This window comes from Salvelinus fontinalis, chromosome 26 (assembly GCF_029448725.1).
Source record: "Salvelinus fontinalis isolate EN_2023a chromosome 26, ASM2944872v1, whole genome shotgun sequence".
Taxonomy (NCBI): Eukaryota; Metazoa; Chordata; class Actinopteri; order Salmoniformes; family Salmonidae; genus Salvelinus; species Salvelinus fontinalis.
Window position 1 is genome coordinate 43,783,512 of NC_074690.1, and position 21,752 is coordinate 43,805,263.

The following is a 21,752-nucleotide window of genomic DNA, read 5'->3' on the forward strand; positions in this document are numbered from 1 at the left end:
GGGGGGGTAGCAAACATGTTTTTGCCTCTCTATTTTTTTACCTGAACACTCGCCATGTTTCCCCAAGACAAATGGCTTTGCTTCACGATGGGATTCACGGCTTTGGTGCAGCTAAACCACACGTCTATCCTACAATGAACAGGCATCTGCGGAAAAAAATTTGAGGAATTTGTAACTTGTTGTGCTGTTAGATTTGTATTGGCGTTTCAGGTCCGACGTGCTCAGGATGTTACATGTAATTTGCGACGTGCATGAGCGAAGTCATTGTAGCATATCATTCCACTTCCAAAATAAATTAAAATAGGGGTTGCAAACTTGTATTTGCACATTTTTACCAGCGGCAAGGTAACCGTTGTCATGACCCTTGTGGTCATTAAAAATCCCATGACACTTAATGTAAGGGTGTTAGCCACGACCCCAGGGTTAAATTCCTGACCTGCCATCATTCCATCATGGTCACCTAATCTGGCATCACTCCTCACGTCCATTTGATAACTGTTGTGAGCGTTCTGGCAAAATGGTTGCCGCGCATTGGTGGTGGATGAGGTGAGTTTCTCCCTTACTATGAAGTGCTTTCCGAGTACCTCGGTAGAAAAGCACAATATAAATCCAATCTATTATTAATACTTATAGAAGATGCAAAACATTTGGCAATAACAATAAATAGATGGCAAAGTCAAAGACACTGGTTTCATCTGTTGCAAAGTTTCCCTAATATGATTGACAAACCCAGCTCCAGAACCAGCCTAATCTGCACTACCCAGAAGTAAAATGATCTTGCGATAGTTTAATTTTGTGTTTGTCTGGGGAATGCCGTTAACAATTGATTAACCGTTGTGTGAAGGAAGGATACTCGAGGCCAAACCCCCCCCCCCCCTGCAAAATTCAACTATCATGGCCAAAAAGGTAATTTCTGTTATTGATTTGCAATATATAGCAAATTGACTGGCTGTAGAGTTTCCACTAGATTCTATCTACACACAGGCTTGTAAAATCACCGCACCCGTTTAAGCATTCGTCCAAATAATCAATGACAAACCACACTACTGCTGCTTGTAATCACAATTCTACACAAGGCTTGACAGATTCTCACGGTTTAATCTGTCCCGAGAGATTAGAACCAGCCTAGCCAATCTTAATACAATGTGGGGGGGGGGGGAAATTAATGTCAACAATTTTAAGGTTAGCAAGATGGCTAGCCGTACTAGCTACGTATCCATCGAATTGGCGACCAAATATTCAATAATCAAAGAATATGCACGTTTTCCCACCAAATGATTTGTTGCGGCTGAAGATCAGTGCGTGATGACGTAATGTGCACAATGTACTTTTTTGCTCAAGTGTTCATGTACCGATATGGCATTTTCAACTCTACCGATAGTTTTGTCAAGCTGTTGTGTTAAATGCAGATGTGCCTCCTCTGGTCTTGGCGCCAACTGCTAGCAGACAGTGGGGGTAGGCTGTGAAGATTGGCTAGTCTACGTTATGAGATTATTATGGATAAAATCATATTTCTATTTGTTAAACAGCAGTCAAGCATAATCTTGTCACCAGAATAAGATGCTCTGTATTTATAGGAAAGCCACATCAAGTGCGTTACTGATCACTTTCACCACCATGTGAAGTTCATAATTTATATAATAAACTGCATGGTTTGAGTCGTAGTGGGAGGACCACACCATATCGTGTGACTCTTTCTTTACCATTATTATATTAATATTTGGTAGAAGTTTCCACTGACATTTTCTGCATAATAGATTTTACAGACCGAGCCCACCGTGTCATATGAACAGATTGTCGGCATTCATAAAATTACACCGGCGCTTTTCCTTCACAGCTGTCATTTTTGACTACTCGCATAACTGTGGCTTGAAACGTGGTTGGCAGCCTAGCCAATAGGTATCTTCAGTCAGTATCTCATGTGACCATCATTTGCTTCCGTAAAGCGCGACAGAGTTGATCAGGCTGCTGATTGTGGCCTGTGGAATGTTGTCCCAGTCAATGGCTGTGCGAAGTTGCTAAACATTTGTTTGAACTAAAACACTCTGTCATAGACATTGATCCAGAGCATCCCAAACATGCTCAAATGGGTGACAATTACATATTTTAGTGTCCTTTTATTGTCCCCAGCACAATGATCATGTTTAATCCACTTCTTGATATGTCAGGTGGATGGATTATCTTGGCAAAGGAGAAATGCTCACTAACAGATGTATAAACCAACTTGTGCACAACATTTGATGCTTTTTGTATGTATGGAATCTTATTTTAACTTATGGGACCAACGCTACATGTTGCGTTTTATTGTTCAGTGTATAAGTAGCCTGTGTCATTCTTCGGAGGTGGAACCTAAACCAGCATTTACGCTCTAGGGCAGGAATTGTCTACGGGGGACCTTGCCTTCTGGTGGTTGCCTTTTTTAAAGGGGCATAATCTAAAATGAAGTCTGCTAATGGAAACTAGGGTGACTTGTAACCACTGAATTCAAATGTTTCCCCTCCACCACAACCTAGTTGGAGACTTGCTTTCTAGTCTTCTGTTTTTGTCTAACAGCTGAACATACAATTTTTTTGTTATTGACAAGATACAGCAATTTAGATGGTACAATGATTCTTTACGCTTGCTTGTTTTGTCACAAACTGAAATGCTAATGTAGGATTTTGGTTACCAGGAAATGGCAGAGTGATATCTTTTGAAAGCTTGCTCGAGATGCCCATGCCTCGTGAGTGACTGAAAAGGGATGGGGCAGCCTTCAAATTTGAGACAGACCAGCTTTGGTTGAGAAATCAGAGGGCAATTCTTCATTAGAATGAAATTATTGAAACAATATTACTGCAGATATTAAGGACATTTTTTTAAAATTTCAATGCAAAAATTATGTTGATCCTTTAAAGTGAATCCATTAAGCCGCCACTGTTCTAATGCTCTGACAATACATTGATTATAATTGGTTTCTTTCATTCCTTGGTCTCAGGTCCAGTGTATGGAGTTGATGTGAGTGTGAGCAGAAGTGGAGTCCACACATCCGGCCAGAAATCTGCATTAGTCCGAAGATTTTTGTGTACATTTTTTTTTAAATTCCAATGAATAATCATTAACAATTAAGGTCCTACAAGCTGCACCTCATTTAGGAAACAGCCGTTAGGTGGTGGTTTTCGCTATACTGACATGTTACAGAATAAACAAGTGCTCTTCTGTTTTTAAATTGAGTTTCAACATTTCACGGCTGTTGTGTTGAAGGTGTTCATGGCTTTGAAACATTTTGGCGCATGTGTTCAACTAGTAGTTTTTATGTGATGTATTGTGAATTCAAGTATCTTCAATAAAGGTGCAAATCATTAACAGTGCCATATCTATCAAAGTCTTTCGCTAAGGAAATAGACGATGGGGTCAAACCTCTGTTTTGGGTCTTTCAATTAAACATTAAATTGATGTTCAGTTAACTCCTGAAAGATGGCAAGCATTGTTTGGTTATCCCAGCTCAGACGGTGTGCTGCAGTACTCCAGGGCATTTATCATAGGGCAAGATGGGTCCCACCCAGTGCTTAATTTATAAATTGGGGTGACCTGGGGAATCGGAACGCATGCATTATCGCAGAGTAAAGCGGTGCTTGCAGAAGTTGCACATGGGGAACATCTTTGATTAATATCTAATGGCTCATAAATGACAGGCTACTTTGACACTGACATCAATGAAAACGGCCTTGTCTTGAATCAATTGCCTGGGTCTGGAGGCACATTGTACAATATGAGGAAATGATAAACCTTTCCAGTTACACTGACTGAGCCAATGACATGCAGCTCACCCACCGGCGATGGCCAATGCACTCTTGCCTAAAGCTTCCCTCGTTTTACTTGAAATAAATCTCTTCGCTCAAGTCTATTTGGAAGTTGGTAGCCGACAAACAGATTAATTAGTCTTTTTTCCCGCGATTTTATTTGAAATGTCATGAAAAGCCTGATTTGGCTGACTTATTCTATAACGTTGGCAAATGTATTTCAATTTATCAGAGGTGCTGCGGCACCTCCAGCGGCTATGATTCTGTATGCTCATGTCTATCAGAGCAGGGAGAGATAATAAAATGTCATTGTAGTTCTGTGATAACTGCACTTCTCTCTCTGGCCACACATTGGTCTATATTGGCTACAATGTTGAGCAAACCATAAACCAGGGCCAGCCTAACACGAATCAATTCTTAGAATATAAGGCACTGTTTTCACATGGTTTTTAGGGGGCAGCCAGAACAATTACAGAAAAGCCATTTGAATGAACTGATTGCTTTATCATTTTTACATTGCAAACTGAAAATGTCGCATGTCAGGAAAGGCAAATGGGTTCCTGAACAAAAGTCCAAAACAGAGATGAACAGATTCAGGCTCAAATTAAGCACTGGTCGCACCAGGTAATGTGTCCCACCGAAACAGACAGCACACTGTCGGGTTTATACAGTCGACATTGGCCTCGTCCCACCCTGAAATCACACAAATTAGAGGTCATCAAATAAAATGGCCGTAGACCTTACCGTGAAATGCTTACTTTATAAGCCCTTAACCAACAATGCAGTTCAAGAAATAGAGTGAAGGGAAAAAATTAACAAAATTACACTATAAATAGTCCAGGTGGCCATTTGAATAATTGTTCAGGAGTCATGGCTTGGGCATAGAGGCTGTTAAGGAGCCTTTTGGCTCTAGACTTGGCCGTGCGGTAGCAGAGAGAACAGTCTATGACTTAGGTGACTGGACAATTTTTGGGGCCTGACACAGCCTAGTATATAGGTCCTGAATGTCAGGAAGTTGGCCCCAGAGATGTACTGGGCCGTACGCACTACCCTCTGACACACACTCCTGCCCCTCGTCTTACCAGACGTAGCTGCTGTGTCCTGCCGATGCATGGAGAAGCCAGCCAGCTCTATATTATCCGTGTCGTCGTTCAGACACGTCTCGGTGAAACATAAAATATTACAGTTTTTAATGTCCTTCTCAACAAGGCACCCCGGGCCCCTCCTCGCCCTTTTCCTCATGGAGGGATTTGGGACTCATCTTGGCAAAGCAGTATATCCTCATCAGACTCATTAAAGAAAAAATCTCTGTCCTGTTCGAGGTGAGTAATCACTGTTCTGGTGCCCAGAAGCTTTTTTCGGTCATAAGAGACGGTAGCAGCAACATTATGTACAAAATAAGTTACAAACAATGCAAAAAAAACTAACAAAATAGCACGGTTGGTTAAGAGCCCATAAAACGTCAGCCATCCCCTCCGGCGCCATTATCCAACAATATCATATGTCTCATCTTATACTGTACTGGCAGTAAAAGAACACATTACGGCATCATCAGTCCAACCCTATCAAATAACACTAACCTCGGATAGGTTTTTAGCCCCTGGTAATCCTGCAGGTAGATATCATATCAAGCATTTTATTATTGATTAGGCTGTCTTGATGCTTTCATCCAAGTGTGTGTATACGTTGTGGTCACATGAGGGGATGTCCGCGATGGGGATGCCTCGGTGTCTGAGGGAGAGCAAGATGCTGCTGTAGGACTCTACCATAAAAAAATGAACCTTGGTTAGCATTCATTGATTCACAGTAGTTCCCTTACCTCTGCGGGGAGAAATGAGAGGAAAGGGATGTCAGTTCTCTCACACTGCTGTAAAGTCCCGGTGCAAGGCAAGAATAGAGCACTTAGGGTAGTACACCGTGGGTATATAGTCCTGACACAAAGACAGAGATAAGTGGAGAAGAAGAGGGACTGGGTGTCAAGGAAGTGCCTTTTAGTTAGTTCAGAAAAACACACACTCCACTGGCAGGTTACTCACAAACGTGCGTAAGCGCAGGCCAGACCAATACATTCGTTCTGACTGGGACCACAGATCACCAAGACTGTAGGATGCCTCTTCAGGGAACTCAGGGGGAAGGCCTGTATATGAGAATTAAGTTGTATATTCATGTTATTTAATTCCCTAGTTTAAAACTACCCTAAAAAGGTAAGAAGGGAGAGCACAGACCTTGTTGATAGCGATGGCACAGACATGGCCCCAGATCTCCATCAGCTGCTGCGGTCCAAAGGGACACTCTCCCAGCAACTCTGCTGCCTCCTCATTACTGAGGGAGAGAGAGACATCAGGAAGAATAGTTGGAGAAATAGAGATCACTTAAGTGTCCTTTAGGAGGTAAAACTCTAGAGGAGGGTGTTATAGTAAATCAAATGTTATTTGTCACATGCGCCGAATACAACAGTGTAAGTGAATTGCTTACTTACAAGCCCTTAACCAGCAATGCACTTTTAAGAAAAATGCCTAAATAAAAGTAACAAATAATTAACAGCAGTAAAATAACAATAGCGAGGCTATATACAGAGGGTACCGGTACAGAGTCAGTGTGTGGGGGCACCGGTTAGTCGAGGTAATTGAGGTAAATGTACATTTGTTGCTTACATTTGTATATTATCTCTCTATTATGCATGGAAATACTTGGGAACAGATTTCTGCTTGGGAACAGCTGAATTCCCGGTGTTCAATTTTTGTATCTCTTTTATATCCAACATTGAAAGAAACCAAAAAACCTTGGGGTGCTCAGAAAACATGGAGGCAAAATAAAACCACCCGCAGGCAGCCAGCTGGAGAACCCTGATCTATACTGATTGAAGTGGATTTAACAGGTGACATCAATACGGGATTCTAGATTTCACCTGGATAGTCTATGTCATGGAAAGAGCAGGTGTCCTTAATGTTTTGTTTACTCAGTGTATACCCATTATGAATGAGTGATGCTGGAGGGTATCTAGCACTGCCTTTGCCCCAGATTGGAAGCTGGTGGCGGGTAGGGGAAACGAGGGGGAGTGTGGCATGGAGGATGGAGGGCTGGACTGCTGCAACTGGTTTCTCTAAATGGTTCTTCCTCCATAGGGAGTTTTTTTCTTTGTCTCATGTTGCAATACATGTGCTCTTTTATGGGATTTAGAGGATTGGTTAGGAATTCTGTGAGAAAATATTTTAAACACTACTAAATGTCAATTAGATTGATGGTCTGACTTAAAAGAGAACATCTAAAAGCAGGTGAATACCTCCCAACCCCTCTACTAATTCCGATGGGGCCACAGTAATCCTCAAATGTCACACCGCGGGATTATTCATAACATACGATCAATCTGACACCGGTCTGTCACAATTCTTACAAGAATATTTACATAGATACGTGTAACAGGAATGTGAGAATTTTGAGAATGACAGCAAATCATAACGTGGAAACTATTTTTTCAGCATTGTGGAAGGAGAGAGAGAACTTCCTCAAACACTACACATGAAAAAACATCATCCATTGACAAGAATGCCTTAAGAGTAGCTACATGAGTGAGACAGGTGTTCGGGTCTCACCTGAGAAACTTTCTGGGCATTTCCTCCAGGTCAGAGCAGCTGTAGATCATCTTCAGAATCTGTCACAAATTGGTATTTTTGTTTGTCTCGTCTCTCAAACTCACAGTGACGCACACCTCCTGTGTGAGTGATGCCCTTTCAGGACTCGATGTGGGTGAACCTGATTAGTTCAAAGTAAACAGCTCAGTCTAATTAAGCTAAAGTTAAAGGGTAACACACCGCTGGAATGCAAAGCAGCTGGGAGGGGTATGTGGGTGTGTGCCAGATGCAGGGACCTAGTAACCAATTTTCAAGCTCCCACCGATGAACTGGACATAAAAATCAAAGCATTGAGGCCTCTCACTCCATCTGCACACATAATAAAGCAGTGTTTCCAACAGAAAGGGTCATCCAGAGACAGCAAGAGGCTGAAAAGAACAAGGAAAGGGCAAGTCTCTTCATCTGTCACAGTCTTTCTTTCAGTGTGAATGTTGAACATAGTCTGGGTGTAGTGACAAGTGCTGGCCCCCTTTGTTGAATGGGACAAAATAATTGCTGAAGACATTACCACTGAAGCAGGATCAGCGTTTCTTCCCCAAAACTTTTTTTGGGGGGGGACGGGGCATTTATTGTATTTTAAAACATACAATCTACCTGCAGTGAAGCCGCACAACATTTACATTAAATTCAGTCATCTAACAGACTCCCATCCAGAGCGACCCACAGAAGCAACCAGGGTCAAGCGCCCCGCCCAAGGGCACATACACAGATCTCCAGCCAAGTCAAATCGGGGACACGAACCTGCGACCGATCGGCCACCGGCCCAAGCTCCCAACCGCCAGGCCAACCATTCAAGATTCCCCGAGAGCTGCCCCTCAACCGCCCGAAAAACCTCCCCCTCCACAGCGGTCAACATCCTGGTCCTCAAATTAAACTGGAATACTTTGCTATTTTTGTTCCTCCGCCAGTTGATCTTTTATATTGGGCAGATAGACCAGTTCCCTAGCTCTTGCCCCAATCTTAACCATAACAAAACAATAAATAACATGCACAACTGACTTAAGATCAGATATGTTGGCCTGTTTGGACTGGATTTTGGTTGCAAATAGAGAAGTAACGTGTAGTTGACAGACACGGTTCTCCACATGACAGAGGCATGTCTGTTCTACACAACACATTTCTATCATGCGGCTGGGCATTCTGTTATATAGAGCGCTCCTGAATAAGCTTTGTGATGGTCCTTGCCTCCACTGACCGCTGCACAGTCAGGCTTCCTGTTGTAACAGGTGCCAGCACAATGAACAGCAATTTAACATGACTGCATCTCACTGGATAGCAGGCTAAAAGGAAAACAACTTTATTTGGTTGAAATTCCCCAACAAGGAGTCTGAAGAGTAGCCTGTTTGACACCGCTCAACAGAATCACCCCGTCCATGAGGGCTGGAAGGCTGTGTTCGGGGCTGCACAGACAGCCATTGTTAATAAAGGCAATCCACATTGCGTTGACAACATGTTTGCCTATTCTATTGCATATTGTTATAAGGGAAGAATTCAGGCTTGTGCTTTGAAAATGTTCTTACATGTTGGGTAGACTACACACTTTCCTTAACCTGGAGGGGGGAAAAAAAGCAGGAACTCGATGACAACCATGTAGGCCTATCTATAGAATAGAATACATTCAAGATCCTGTTTATCCTGTAATATTCCTTCAGTAAATAAAATAAAGAAAACCGACAGAGAATCAGTATGGGGTACAGAAAAGATCACTTTAATATAGAACATTTACAAGAACATTTACAAGCTGTGTGGAGTTGTGGACTCCAGTCAAAAGGGTACTGGCTGTGGCTGGTATGGTAGCTGAGGTGTACTGGAGTGACACAGTTGGACTGGGGGGCGGCTACACGTACCACAGGAAGCCAAAGCGCTTGTGGAGAAGCTCTTCACGGGGTCGAAGGTTAAACAGCTCCTCTGTGAGGGGGGCCACCCAGCGGTCTGTGTGGAAGACATTCTCGCCCACCTAGACGGAAACAAATAGGAGCTTAGTATTCATCATCACGTAGAATAAGCAGCATTGCAGAGTTATTTCCTTTTCTTGGTTCCATTTTAGTGCATATTCTAGAACATTCAGAACTACCATTTGCCGCTTCATGACAATTGACAAATAAAACAGATGTGTGTCTGTCTAGACTGAAATGGAATCAAGCTTCTCTTTACCTTCCAGCCTGGGACATCTTTCATTACAACTGCTTCCTCCTCCAGATTCTCCCTCAGCATCCGTAGTTGTCTAGAGAGAAGAAAAAAAACACGTTTGGTGTTTGCCAAAAGGCATGTGGGAGACTCCCCAAACATATGGAAGAAGGTACTCTGGTCAGATGAGACTAAAATGTAGCTTTTTGGCCATCAAGGAAAACGTTATGTCTGGCGTAAACCCAACACCTCTCATCACCCCGAGAACACCACCCCACAGTGAAGCATGGTGGAGGCAGCATCATGCTGTGGGGATGTTTTTCCATCGGCAGGGACTGCGAAACTGGTCAGAATTGAAGGAATGATGGATGGCGATAAATACAAGGACATTCTTGAGGGAAACCTGTTTCAGTCTTCCAGAAATTTGAGACTGGGACAGAGGTTCACCTTCCAGCAGGACAATGACCCTAAGCATACTGCTAAAGCAACACTTGAGTGGTTTAAGGGGCAACATTTAAATGTATTGGAATGGCCTAGTCAAAGCCCAGACCTCAATCCAATTGAGAATCTGTGGTATGACTTAAAGATTGCTGTACACCAGCGGAACCCATCCAACTTGAAGGAGCTGGAGCAGTTTTGCCTTGAAGAAAGGACAAAAATCCCAGTGGCTAGACGTGCCAAGCTTATAGAGACATACCCCAAGAGACTTGCAGCTGTAATTGCTGCAAAAGGTGGCTCTACAAAGTATTGACTTTGGGGGGGGTGAATAGTTATGCACGCTCAAGTTCTGTTTGTCTTGTTTCTTTCACAATAAAAAATATTTTGCATCTTCAAAGTGGTAGGCATGTTGTGTAAATCAAATGATACAAACCCCCCAAAAAATCAATTTTAATTCCAGGTTGTAAGGCAACAAAATAGGGAAAATGCCAAGGGGGGTGAATACTTTCGCAAGCCACTGTATGTATTAAATAGATTTATATTTTTCCCAAACGGTAGTCAAGCATCGACCGTCATGTCACCAGAATAAAACCCTTGATATTTATCGGAAAGGAGCATCAGGCTCATCACCGTGCACTTTCACCACCCTGTGAAGTTCATCATAACTTATTTCATCGGTAGCCTAAACTGCATGGTTTCCCCGAGTCGTAAAAGATAGGCTACTTACTAACTCAGGTTTGATCACTAGTTTCTCCTTTCATCTGTGGCGCTGCTTTCCTGTGCTAGTCTACAAGTGCTGCACTATCAAATCAGCTGCTTAATTAGCCAGCTGCTTAATGTACTGTAAGCCAAACAACTGTACAGACTAATAATATTACCTAATTAGGAAAAAGAATGCTCTATTTCACTCCCTTACTCATACAAGTAATCTGATTATGTAATGCGTTACCCCCAACACTGTTCATTGGCAAAATTGGCACATCACCTTTACCCCTGTTGAAGTAGCCTCCGACTCTCTCTCTCTCTTACCTCCGGTCCTGCTCTGCTTGCAGCAAAGGCAGAAGAGCTATCCTCGCTTCCAGCTCCTCAATCTGCAACCGCCTACAACACACCAGCAGAACATAACGTAAAGACATTGACCAACAATAACTCATCACAATGATCTGAATTGGTACAATGAATCAGTGACATTAACTGTATTGTGGCAATTCTTACCTCCTCTCCCTGTTCCATTTGAAGAGTCTCCAATAACCGAAACACATGACACCAACTCCAATGGTGAGCATGCTATATCCTGAAAATAAGAATGTATATTAATTGTCTGCCATTTATTTCAGCAAGATAAGAATCACCACAACCAATTTGACCACTAATGCAAGTTACTAATCAGGTTTCCATCCAACCTTTATGCGAGTAAAGTACATATTGGATAAAAAAAAAAAGTGTGAACAGGCCTTTTGTTGTAATGTTTGAGTCACTCAAATATAACATGAATACACATTAGACATGGCAAAATGTGTAGAATTTAAGAAAATTTGCTTTAAAGCTGCAATATGTAACTTTTTGGGTGACCTGACCAAATTGACATAGAAATGTGAGTTATAGATGTAACTCGCATTGAAAGCAAGTCTAAGAAGCCGTAGATAGATTTTATGTGTGCAATTTCTACGCTTCCCATGCTTAAGATTATTTTTTTCATATTTTACTTTGTTTTCTACACCAGCTTCAAACAGCTGAAAATATAATATTTTTTGTTATGGAAAACATATTTCACATCGGTTTATATTGTACAATGATTCTCTACACTATACTTACTAGTTTTGTCACAAACTTAAATTAGGCAAACTGTCATGAACAGTGTTTGTGCTCATAGAAATAGACGGATGGGGCACAAGATGTTCCCCAATGCTGGAAGGGGGTCCTGAGTGAAAAAGTTTGGGAACACCTGATGTAGACTAGCCTACCTGCACTGTATCTGCGAGCTGTTGACTAGAGCGCATATGCCAATATACCAGAGTGGGCACAATCACTATTTAAAATTCGATGGAAACTCATTTAACTTCTATTGTTTTATTCGGTACGTGAGAATTTAACCGAAAAATGTATGTTTATGTGCACTACTTCATCATGCAAATACTTTTATCCGGAACAAGTCAATTTGGTGGAAACGCATCTCTGGTGGTTAAATGCACATTGTTTTTATGATGAGTTTTGAATATTCGCATGAAACTCTTTCGCCAATTGGATGGAAACCTAGCTACTACTGTTTTGTTTGATCTGTTAATTGTTTCCATTACTGCGCAATGCATGGCATACATTCTAATAGAGCCAACACAAACCCAATTTTCTAACAACTGACAAGGGAGAATATACATGTACAAGATGTTTCACTGATTAGACTTCACCATAAAGCTAGGCAACTGATTAGTTTGCTAGCTAAGCTAACAAGCTAAACGAACCAACTATAGTTGGTAGCAACTACACTTCGCCACATCGGTTTCCATATTAATAAAGTACAATAGTGGGATAATAAACATGGTAACAACTATTTAATGTGTAGAATAAATAGCTAATATCACTAGCTAGCTAAAACATTGAACTTGTTAGCCACTAGCATTGGCGTAATTGTTTGACTGTAAAATGATCTACTCAGAACTTCGCCCATTACAACTGTAACTAGTATACTGACCAGAAAGTCCCCGTTTCGGGAGATTTCTCTTATAGTCGACAGGGCCATAACCTCCCGGAGGAGGCATGTCCTGCATCACCTTGAACGCCGCCATCTTCCACTCCTTCCCTTCTCCAAAACAGACCGGAGCGTGACGGTTTTGACTAGGTGGTATACAGCTACAACCGGAAGTGACTTTTTCGTAGAAGGTTACTCCTCGATCACCCCCACAATGTTTTGCGTTTTGGAACACCAGAAGTACATTCGTTTGCAATGGAACTCTGCGTTGCAGAGGCAGTTGCAGTGCGTTCTGTTCTGTGTGGCGCATACGTTGGATTTATCGAATACATCAAATTGTATACAATGCTTGACAGAAAGGGTAGCAGAAGGTGAATGTTGAACTTCTGTTGGCACACATATCCAGATGATGCTGCGTACCAATTTGCGCAATAACGCCTCGATCACACCGAGTGTCTCTTCGCAAAATGGTAAGCAGCATCATCTGGATATGTGCGCAACAACATTCACCTTCCGCTACCCTTTCTGCCCAGCCTTCAACACATACACGTTATGCTTATGTTCGACAACATACTGCCACTGCAAGGAAAATGTAGTGTTCCGTTGGAAATTAAACTACTTTTGGTGTACCAAAATGCAAAAACCCAAACCCTGTCTGTGTAATTGAGGCGTTAGGATATTTTGTGCAGCAGGTTAGGAGAATAAGGTTACATTAGGAAAACGTTTAAGGTTGGTAAAATGCTTTCCTAACCTGCTACGAAAGGTCACTTTCGGTCATCTGAGAGTGATATCATATTAATCTACTTCTAGTCTAGCGCGACAAACCACAGGAGAATGGGCTCTTTCGCCCCTGGCCAAGCAAAAGTGTCATTGAAAATCAACTCCTGAAAAAGAATACTATGACAGGCAGAATCAACAATTTAATGACACATTCCCACTAAATGAAAGGGTTCAAATTACTTCGTCTTTTTATTGGTACTTCTTGGAGCTGGGAAACATTAAACCAAACAAATTGGACAATCCGTTTCCATGAAGGGATGGGAGGCTTACGCTTGCCAGCGAAGAGCCCAAGCTACCCTGTTGAAACAGGGTGGTTGCTGGCGGTCAGTGTTGTGTAGTGGTTCTGTGGCCCAACTTCAGTTCTTGCGCTAGGTGTCATGTTTTTCATATTTCTTAGCGATGGCATCTGAACTAGCACTGAAAATGATTTCCTAAACAATTTTGACAGCAGTAGACAGAAACCCAAACACAGATGTTAATTCATTTATAAACCACATAGCAGGCCTATGGAACTTTTACAGAAGAGAATTACAGTAGAAGAGAACAAAACGGAAAAGCGAGTATGAGACTGCACTTGAGGAAGTAAAAGGAGCCTACAGGAGCACTGTAGTAAACCCAATTACTTCACCACAGGCCTGTCTGGGATATTGGTCCTGATGCCAAGCATACAAAATCAATGAGTGATTTCAATATAAGACATGTTTATTCTCTCCTCTGTCTTTTGTACATCCTCAAACTTCGCCAAAAGGTTGCTGTACCTAACCAAGCTTCATGACATGGCAACCAAAAACCTAAACTTGAAATGTACCTGAGCAGGTGAAAATACCTGCAATGTTAACTTTTTTTCTTATCACCAGATGAGAACTTTTTGTAAAATGATCTGGGATATGACTCCTGTGAGTCTAGAGTATCGTCTTCCACTGTAACTTTGTTTGCATGTAATTCAGACAGTCTTTATTATGCCACGAGTTCTCTTTACAGACATGTTATTACACATATGAAGGGACAACTCGGAAATTAAATAATGTGAAACCAAAGCAGAGGCTACAGACAAAAATATAATAAAGAGATCCTCTCTACTTGTTCTGCTTATGTGAAACATATGAATGGAGAGAAGCTCTGTCAAACTCTGTAAATAGCTGAACAACATACATGGTGGGGGAAAAAATCTTCACTTAAAAAAAGACAACAAATGTGTATGAGGCTAGTATTAATTGTTCAGTTTTTAAAACCATAACACCACGACAGGAATTGTTCATTTATACATCAGTCCCAAACAATAACCAATAACTTACTGTAAATACCCAACAAATCTAAATCAACTGTTACTGAGTTTATGCACTGAAAACATCACTGCTCAGTTTTTCTTTAAAAGGAGAATTTTCCTTTTCGATAAGCAAATAGCATGTTATAGAAAGGTCTAGACACTTTTTTTTCCCAGTTTCACTTGTTTTTGAGAAACTTACCCCAAACAGTCATTCACTTCCTCATTCTCGTTGTGCCATACAGTGGGGGGGGGGGGGGGGGGGGGGGGGGGGCTCTGAAAAGACATGAACAAATGCTCCAAAAACACCCATTTAGAAACTGAACTGCTCTATTGTGATGCAGGTCTTTAGATGTTGTACAAAACGGAATATAACATTGCGGATAAAGTTTGGAATGACACAATTGCATGTGTACAATATCTAAAGACCTGCATCACTGTACTGAGAGCGTTTCTGTATTTAGGTGTTTTTGGAGCGATTGTTCATGTTTTTCCAGAGCCCCCCGTACTGGACAATGAACACGAGGAAGTGAATTGTTGATTCAGGTAAGTACTTTTTTTTTTAAAGGAAATCACAAAAAGTGTGTGGACTCTTCTATAACATGCAATTTACATAAAAAAATTCAGATTGGGTTGTAAAAAGCTAACTTCTCATTTAAAGAGGATGTTTATTGATCATATTTTTTGTCTTTTATCTTTTATTAGGGTACTCTTGAATATAAGGCAAACAGTTCAAGCTAGTCAGTCATTTAATCTTAAAAACACACCTTGACGATTTGTCTGCATCCCATTGCTGAGTCTGTGATGACAGATGGGCAATCGGCTCATCGTCCCGTCCAATAGGTAAAGCTCCATACATCGTTTTCATGGTCGGATATCAACGCACAGTTGGCAGCACGCCATCTCATGAGTTCTTGAGAGAGAAGCAACATTCTCAAACCATCATGAACTCGCAGACATCATGGCTGACGAACATATGGAAGGAAGCCCTTGGGCACATTCATTTTTTTCCTTCGGAGTAAATCGCTGTTTGTGCACACTGACCAAACATCGGTCAACTTCATAAGAAACAATAGACATGAAAAATAACACAAGAGAAACAAAAACACTCGGCAAAAAAAAAGAAAAAAAAAGGAGAATGCTTCTCCTCAAAAGTTTGAAGACTGCGTTTCCTTAACTGTAAATTGCATTGTTTGCATCGACAACAGTAGCTATTGGTAAAAGGCTATTGATAATGACAATGAGTATGAGATTATTATTTCCACGTGTTAGCTGCCTGGGAGATGGAGCGTGAGGGGATCATGTCCAGGAGGTACTCTCTCTGACGGGCGTCCACTGTGGATGAGGTCTTATGGACTGGCAGGCTGGGGTTCACGTAGGCCATGGTCACACCTGGAGAGAAAGAGGGGACAGTCTCTGAATGGGAGGGTGCATTGAGCAGAATAAAACACACACACACAAATAACATTGATATCATAGCAGGGAAATCATGGACTAACTCTACTATTGGGAAGGTGTTCTAGCCATGGAGTCAAAAGGAGAATGCCAGCCACCAGAGGGACTGAAGCAGAAAGAAGGAAACAGAGCATTGGGGACACAAAGAGCAGTCAGATGCCTAGTCCAAAAACAATCCCTGGCCTCTTACGCAGGTGTAAGCAATGTTGTGATCCATCTAACCCTCTGATGGGCGTAAAGGAGCTCCAGCCATATTGCTTAAATAGTTGTACTTACTCATTGAGACCTGCAAACATCACGGTGTAGGTGATTAGTAAAAGGGGCTAGGGGATATTTTTTTGGACAGGACAAAAGTTCAGGGTGTAGAGGTTGGGGGGGGGCAGTGAGGTGTGGTGGTGGGTTGGGGTCCGAGACGGTGTTAGTCTACCTGTGTTGATGTTGTTCTGCTTCCTCCATGCAGTGGCTTGGGCACTACCACTGCTGCTGTTCCCACTGGAGCTGCCCTTTGAACCCTGGGCAGACGAGCGCACATGGGCATGCTTACCTGGCCGGCTGACCAAGCCTGCAGCGGCCACTGCACTCTGCAGCTGAGAGGAGGAGGAGAAAGAGTGGGACACGCCCCTCAACCCCACCCCCACAGACGGGACACCGCCACGGGAGAGCTGGCCCTGAGGGAGAAGGAAAAAGAAGATTGAGTGACAAGATCTGTGTGACAAGAACACACAACACAAGCCAAGGGAACCATTGGGCTGTTGCAGATGGGGAGGTTCAAGTCCCTAGTGAAACACCATGGTAGAATGTAGGGATGTATTGCAAGAGGAAATGGTAGAATGCTGATCTAATGGGAAAGATGGGGTGATCTGTGGCTGAATGTTGGAATGAATGAGTGATGGGATAAATACATACACACATGCAAAGTGTAAAGGTTTGAGGTCCTCTAATCAGGGGTGAGGGTGGGGGTGCGTTTAGTTATATATGTTTTGTGTTTTGGTTTCACGCTGTGAGCGAAGTGTGTGCTGGTCCTGGTGGTTATGGGTGCACTTGCTTCCATGCCTGCCCGGGCGTCGGCGGGGCTTGGTCCTTCCCGCCCTTGGAAAATCCCTTCGAGCCGGGGGCTTCGCCCTGCCAGCAATCTCAGGCCGGGTGGGGGCGAGCGTAACCACTGATCAGAACACCCACTGATGGGAGCAGCCATTTGTATTAAGCAGCCATTTGTATTGATTTTGTATTGTAGTTGTTATTTTTTTTAAATGGGAACCATATGTACGTGAATATTATAACCGTCTATATCTAATTGAATGTGACAGGACCTGTAATTGAATGTGACAGGACCTGGAGTGGCACAGGTGATGATGTGACAGTTTCAGGGAACTGCTGAGTAGTGCGTCACCCCTACCTGTTTGATGTTGGTGGAGTGGTGGCGTGCAATGCTCTGTCCTCTGTTGTGCTGTTGGTGATGGTGCTGGTGATGCAGAGAGGAGGCCCTAGCCTGGGCCTGAGCCTGTTTCAGCTGCTGGGACACTAGATGCTCCACCTTCACCGACGGAGAGGTGGATGAGGAGGAGAAAGAGGAGGAGGGGGTGTGAGAGACAGGGGAGGCAGCCTGCCGGAGGATCTGCTGCTCTATCTCCTGCTCCTGCTGCAGGGCCTTGACAAACGCAGCCTTCAGCCTATTGGTGTGCTCGGCCTTCAGGGCCTTCTTCTGATTGGAGGACATGCAATCTGCACAGAGGATGGTCCCGCCCTTGGCCTTGTCTTGCCTCCAACGGCAGGTAAAATCGGTGCTGCACTGGGTGCAGGTGAAGGGCTCTTTGATGGCGGGCTTGACCGGGGGCTTCCCTGTTTTAGCTGGGGAAGACAAAAAGGATAGAGCGGCGGGGGGAGGGATGGGTAAGAAAGTGATAGTGATATTATTGTGTAAATTAATTGTACGTAATATGGTGGAATACTGTATGTAGTGTTTGCACCTCTGATGGTATCGTGTTATATAGTGTTTACACAAGCATAATATGTACAGTACCTCTCATCATGGAGTCCAGCAGGTTCTGCACCACATCCTCCAGGCCCACCAGGTAGATGAACTCGTTGTTGGCTGCCGAGGGCAGGAAGTTTAGCTCTGGGGTGGGAAGTTTGGGAGGAGGAATCTCCAGAAGGGTCTTCTCCAGCTGCTTACGCAGGGCGAGCTTAGCTGCGGTCTGACAGGCGGCAGGAGAGCCATTCACGTTGACCACAGACACACTGCTGTTTCCAGACTGGGAGGTCATAGAAGGAACCTTCATGTTAGTTGGGGAGGCCTGGGGGAGAGAGGAATGAGAAGGGGTTGAGAGGGAGAAAGAGGGGGGGGTAGGATCTTTTTATTTGAGTTGACCTTTATTTAACCAGGCAAGTCAGTTAAGAACAAATTCTTATTTACAATGACAGCCTTCCCCCGGGCCAAACCCGAACGACGCTGGGCCAATTGTGCGCCGCCCTATGGGACTCCCAATCACGGCCGGTTGTGATTCAGCCCGGGATCGTCACCGGGTCTGTAGTGACGCCTCTAGGACTGCGATGCAGTGCCTTAGACCGCTGCGCCACTCAGGAGACAAGTGGGGAGACGTGTCCAGTTGAGGTTGTCACGCAAATACAGCATGACAGATCAGATTCATTCAAACTGGGTCACATTCAGGGGGAAAGGGTAGCTGAGTTTGAGTGGTTCAATATATCTGAAACATGAATGCAATTAGGTTGATTAATCAAATCTGCAAGTCTCGATTGCACCACTCTATGATTCTGCACACGCCAGAGATTATGCACAAGCTAGCTGGCTACAGTTTGTATGCACACTACAGGGACGGCCAGAAAAGGTGCAGCAGTATTGAGTGGCTAGCTAGCTAATTAGAAATTGCTAATATCATAGACAGTAGGTTGAGACGTGATACGTATTGTTTTGACTTGCTACATGACATACACAAGCACTGTATATTGCCAGCAAGCTCACGCTAACTACTACTACTATTAGAGCTTCCTCTCCAACTTCACTAAATTATTGCGAGTAGTTGCTAAAATGATTTCTCCAACGTTAAAAGGGAAAATCCACACCCAATTTTTTGTTATTTTCTTTCTCCATTAGTCCATTGATACAGTTCTAAAATATTTTGCATGTCAGTAGTCAAGTTTTCAAGATATTCAAGGGCAAAAGTGACACCTGGCATGTCATCAGTACTTTAGTCCTCCATAACATTTTTTTGTTATGGAGTTTAAAAAGTTTTACTTTAATATTTAAAGCAAAGCAGTTACATATAGTCAAAGTTAAATTTAGTAAAAGAATTGGTCTGATTACTTTGATAGACCACTTTATCAAACTTTATGACTTTGAATTGTGGGGCAGTTAGATCACACAAATGTCTAAACAACAATTGAAAGAAGAAAGACGGGGATCTTCTGTCAGAAGACGGCAATAAAGGGCGCGATGTGGACAACACCCTTCGGAAAGCAAAGCAACTGAATCATATTCATGCTGTGGGTTTCAGATAAATAGATACGCGATACACTTTTGTAAAGTGTTCAGTGTAAATTAAGTTTGATTTGACGTTTTAGGCTATTATTTGGGGAGAGAAATATGATGGTGCATCTAGTGATGACAGCTCTTTAAAAGTATTTTTGTGGTAGTTGAAGAACTATGTAGAATAGGTTCGTATGTAGACCTATTGATAACTAGCTATAATTCTATCTAATAAATAACCTTTCACAATTAATGAACCACACATCTACTGACACAACAACTACTGACCACTTCCACACAACTATTAACCAAAACTACTGCCCACAACCACACAACTACTGTCCTAACCTGCTGAACACAACTACTGTCCTAACCTACTGAACACAACCACACAACTACTGACCACAACTACTGAAGCACACACCTACAGTTGAAGTCGGAAGTTATAATTCACTGTATAATAATTCCAGTGGGTCAGAAGTTTTACATACACTAAGTTGACTGTGCCTTTAAACAGCTTGGAAAATTCCAGAAAATTATGTCATGGCTTTAGAAGCTTCTGATAGGCTAATTGACATCTTTTGAGTCAATTGGAGGTGTACCTGCAAAGACCTCAGAATTTTTTTGTAGACCTCCACAAGTCTGGTTCATCCTTGGGAGCAATTTCCAAACGCCTGAAGGTACCATGTTCATCTGTATAAACAAAAGTACGCAAGTATAAACACCATGGGACCACGCAGCCGTCATACCGCTCAGGAAGGAGATGCGTTCGGTCTCCTAGAGATGAACGCACTTTGGTGCGAAAAGTGCAAATCAATCCCAGAACAATAGCAAAGGACCTTGTGAAGATGCTGGAGGAAACGGGTACAAAAGTATCTATATCCACAGTAAAACGAGTCCTATATCAACATAACCCGAAAGGCCGCTCAGCAAGGAAGAAGCCACTGCTCCAAAACCGCCATAAAAAAGCCAGACTACGGTTTGCAACTGCACATGGGGACAAAGATCGTACATTTTGGAGAAATGTCCTCTGGTCTGATGAAACAAAAATAGAACTGTTTGGCCATCGTTATGTTTGGAGGAAAAAGGGGGATGCTTGCAAGCCGAAGAACACCATCCCAACCGTGAAGCACGGGGGTGGCAAAATCATGTTGTGGGGGTGCTTTGCTGCAGGGGGTACTGGTGCACCTCACAAAATAGATAGCATCATGAGGGAAGAGGAAAATTATGTGGATATATTGAAGCAACATCTCAAGACATCAGTCAGGAAGCTAAAGCTTGGTTGCAAATGGGTCTTCCAAATGGACAATGACCCCAAGCATACTTCCAAAGTTGTAGCAAAATGGCTTAAGGACAACAAAGTCAAGGTATTGGAGTGGCCATCACAAAGCCCCGACCTCAATCCTATAGAAAAATGTGTGGGCAGAACTGAAAAAGCGTGTGCAAGCAAGGAGGCCTACAAATCTGACTCAGTTACACCAGCTCTGTCAGGAGGAATGGGCCAAAATTCACCCAACTTATTGTGGGAGCTTGTGGTAGGCTACCTGAAACATTTGACCCAAGTTAAACAATTCAAAGGCAATGCTACCAATACTAATTGAGTGTATGTAAACTTCTGACCCACTGGGAATGTGATGAAAGAAATAAAAACTGAAATAAATCATTCTCTCTACTATTGGTCTATCAAAGTGATCAGAACAACATTTAACTTAGACAATATCTGACTGCTTGGCTTAACTAAAACACACCAAATTTCTTCCATTACCACAATTTTTGTTTTAAAAGAGTTAAAGCATGTCCCACCAATTACATGGTACAATGGTAATTGTACCATGTACAATTACCATGTAGTTATTATTATTATTAGGAACACTACTCCTCTTACGCCGTTTAAATTAGAAACGCCATTCAAACTTTAAAACGTACAGACGGGTCTGGAATAGTGTGCTTGCATACAACTTTTTGATACTATCTATATACTTATATATACTTATTAAACTACTAAAACCTTCATCCACTTGTATGGGATTTCTTCAATATTCTAAAGCTTCCATTGTGACATCATGACTTCCAACTTTCCATTCGCTGTAAATGCAATAATGTAAAT

The 21,752-nt window shown here is 42.6% G+C and overlaps 2 protein-coding genes and 1 pseudogene across 6 annotated transcripts in view; all 3 read right to left on the reverse strand.

Annotated features, from left to right (window-relative positions):
• Positions 1-4,316: 4,316 nt before the first annotated feature.
• LOC129824401 (yjeF N-terminal domain-containing 3-like) lies at positions 4,317-7,520 on the reverse strand (annotated as a pseudogene).
• Positions 7,521-9,098: 1,578 nt separating this feature from the next.
• LOC129824402 (NADH dehydrogenase [ubiquinone] 1 alpha subcomplex subunit 13-like) lies at positions 9,099-12,924 on the reverse strand. Its single transcript, XM_055884013.1, has 5 exons — positions 12,666-12,924; positions 11,192-11,270; positions 11,006-11,077; positions 9,566-9,635; positions 9,099-9,368 (listed from the first exon to the last, which is right to left on the reverse strand). Exons 1-5 carry the CDS (start codon positions 12,757-12,759, stop codon positions 9,249-9,251), a joined length of 435 nt encoding a protein of 144 aa, XP_055739988.1. The 5' UTR covers positions 12,760-12,924; the 3' UTR covers positions 9,099-9,248.
• Positions 12,925-13,606: 682 nt separating this feature from the next.
• The window catches only part of LOC129824403 (transcriptional repressor p66 alpha-like), a 43,942-nt gene continuing 35,796 nt past the window's right edge, over positions 13,607-21,752 (reverse strand). For all 5 annotated transcript variants that reach the window (XM_055884018.1, XM_055884015.1, XM_055884017.1 and 2 more), the window contains exons 8-11: positions 18,182-18,455; positions 17,558-18,009; positions 16,589-16,829; positions 13,607-16,098 (exon numbers count right to left, since the gene is read on the reverse strand). In XM_055884018.1, the coding sequence (XP_055739993.1) occupies positions 15,962-16,098; positions 16,589-16,829; positions 17,558-18,009; positions 18,182-18,455 (1,104 nt within the window). In that variant the 3' untranslated portion in view covers positions 13,607-15,961. The remainder of the gene's footprint in view (positions 16,099-16,588; positions 16,830-17,557; positions 18,010-18,181; positions 18,456-21,752) is intronic.